We start from the raw sequence: 2,843 nt of genomic DNA on the forward strand, positions 1-2,843 counted from the left end.
TTTGGTAGCCATGATAAAACTCCGAGTTTCGGATGCCAGAGTGATGTTGGCATGGGTTCCCACCCGGGCATCCAAAACTCGGAGTTTTATCATGGCTACCAAATAAGTGTCACATATTTTTACAGATATATATATATATATTTATGTGTGTGCCTTTGCGTCTGTGTTTGTCCCCGCAACACCGCTTGGCAACCGGTGCTTGTTTACATCCCCATAACTTAGCGGTTCACCAAAAGAGACTGATAGAATAAGTACCAGGCTTAAAAATTAAGTACTGGGGTCGATTCATTCGACTAAAAATTCAAGGCGGTGCTCCAGAATGGTCGCAGTCTAAGGAGTGAAACAGTTGAAAAGACAATAAAAGAATAAAAGATATAAATAAATAAATAAATAAATACAAACATACAGAGCCTGAATGAGAGTTTCATGCAAAAGAATACTCCGAGTAGCCAAGGAGTGAATGAATGGTTTGACTTGACACAAAATATACTCTACTACATGTACTGAGTACTCTTCTCATTTGCAACTCTAGACGTAAACGTACACATATTATGAATAAATACCTGACTGAGATAGGTACTGGGGTCAATATGATCAGCTAAAACCCTTGAAGGCGGTGCCCCAGCATGGCCGTAGTCCAATGACTGAAACCAGTAAAAGAATAAAAGAATATATATATATATGTATTCATATACATACATATATATATATGTATATATATACATGTGACAAATATTGAAAATTGTTTTTTTTTTACTGGGGGTGCCTTCTGCATAGAAAACATATACTGAAGTGCATGGTACCCTTGCACTTAAGATAGTGAGCTGAAAATAATTACGAATCAACTCGAAACCGTAACCATAATGAGAAGTAAAGTCATTAATGTTAATGAAAGAATTAATAAAAAGCTGAAACTATAAAAAGAACTGAGGACTTCAATTTTTTTTATCTACCAAAAAATTATTCCAAGACATCAAAGTTGGCAGGGGTGAATTTAAAGGGATGACACTTGTCTCGGGTCACACTGAGGCAATGGTAAAAGACACTTACTCACTCAATGTGTCCCACAGCAGACTTGAAGCCGGGACCTCGTTAGTGTGAAGCAAACTTTTTACCCACTTGACCCAAGATTGCAACCATACTTTTTCTACTGTTGCCCCCACCTCCAATTCACCTCAACTATGTTCACCACCACCCCTCCCCACGGGCCATAATTTCCACACCTTGGCTCCCCATTGATTCACACCTCCTCCTGCTGCATCATACACTAAAAACACACATCCCCACTCAAACTAGTCCTTCTTCTCTAAATATGCAACCCTGAAATTCCTTTCCCATAAGTTTTAACCCTTTAGCATTTGAAACAGCGATATAATGGCCCAAACATTTTACCAGTTTTATGTTAAGACTGGACAGATCCAGTCTCTCACACCAACCCTACAATATTCTTCTAAAAACAAATAATCACTTGAAGCTACAAGGTAATGTATGGTTAACTCTTTAGCATTTAAACCAGCCATATCCGGCCACAGTATTCCACTTGTCTTATGTTCACACTGGCCAGATCTGGCCTCTCACACCTACCCTTCAATGTCAATCTAAAAACTAACAGTTGCCTCATTGAAACCTCAGAGCGACAAGATAATGCATGATTAATTCAAAACAATGTGAATAAATAAGCATTACTTTTGACAGAGTAATCTGTAAGCTGAAGGGTTTATAGCAGCCATATTCAGCCCAAATTTTCTACCTGTTTAATTGCTCAAACTGGCCAGATCTGGCTTCTCCCACCTACCCTACAATGTCATTCTAAAAATATAGTCATATCATTGAAATCTCAAAGCTATGAGATAATGCATGATTAATTCAAAACAATGTGAATAAATAAGCATTACTTTTGACAGAGTAATCCGAATGCTAAAGGGTTAATTCAAAGCAATATGAATGAAATAAGGATTACATTTGGAAAGGTAATCTGAATGCTAAAGGGTTAAGAGCTGGTGGGGTTTCTTTCATTCCATCACCGCTGACAAAACTGATACACACACACACACACATTAACTGAGGCACATGCAGTGATGCATAGACAAACACGCATTAACTGATGCACACAGTTGCAAGCAGATACACGCATACACAGGCAGACAGACACACACCGTCCGACTAACACACACACAAGCACTAACTCTAAGACATACAGACTGACTACCAGGCGCACACACACACACACACACACACACCCCACTGAGCACCACAGTAGAGTTGTTCCAAACAGTATTGACTAGAGTTTCACGTATTCACTGTTGTATAACAAATAATGTCTACATAAGGGGAGGGGAGAGACAAATAGAAAGATGAAGAGGGAAAGATATAGACAGATAGATAGATAGATAAATAGATAAAGGGAGAGAGAGTGAGATAGGCAGGCAGACAGACAGAGATAAACACATATAGACAAGTAGAGAAACAGACGGATAGAATCAGATAGAGGAACAGACAAAGAATCAAATAGAATCAGATAGACAGGTGGATAGACAAACAAACAAGTAAAGAGGATAAAAGATAGACCCACAGACAGACGGAGATAGACAAACAGACAAAAGAGAGACACACAGAAAATAGACAAATGAAGAGAAAAGAAACAGGACACACAAACAGAGAGAGACAGACAAATGAATAGGACAAAAGATAGACACACAGACAGACAGAGATAGATAAACCGAGGTAGATAGCCAGTAAGACGGAGCCAAAAGAGAGATGAAAAAGTGCAGTCTTACCCTCTTGATCTTCAGGGCCGCGATCACGCTCGGTCGGTTAGCCATCTGCTGGGCTAGCCTACGGTT

The 2,843-nt window shown here is 39.2% G+C and overlaps 1 protein-coding gene across 1 annotated transcript in view; it reads right to left on the bottom strand.

Annotated features, from left to right (window-relative positions):
* LOC106870582 (chromatin target of PRMT1 protein) overlaps positions 1 to 2,843 on the bottom strand; it is a 42,348-nt gene that overhangs the window by 30,022 nt on the left and 9,483 nt on the right. The window contains exons 2-3 of the mRNA XM_052977722.1: positions 2,778 to 2,838; positions 564 to 644 (exon numbers count right to left, since the gene is read on the bottom strand). Coding sequence (XP_052833682.1) covers positions 564 to 644; positions 2,778 to 2,838 — 142 coding nt within the window. The remainder of the gene's footprint in view (positions 1 to 563; positions 645 to 2,777; positions 2,839 to 2,843) is intronic.

Source organism: Octopus bimaculoides, chromosome 28 (genome assembly GCF_001194135.2).
Source record: "Octopus bimaculoides isolate UCB-OBI-ISO-001 chromosome 28, ASM119413v2, whole genome shotgun sequence".
In the NCBI taxonomy this organism is placed as follows: Eukaryota; Metazoa; Mollusca; class Cephalopoda; order Octopoda; family Octopodidae; genus Octopus; species Octopus bimaculoides.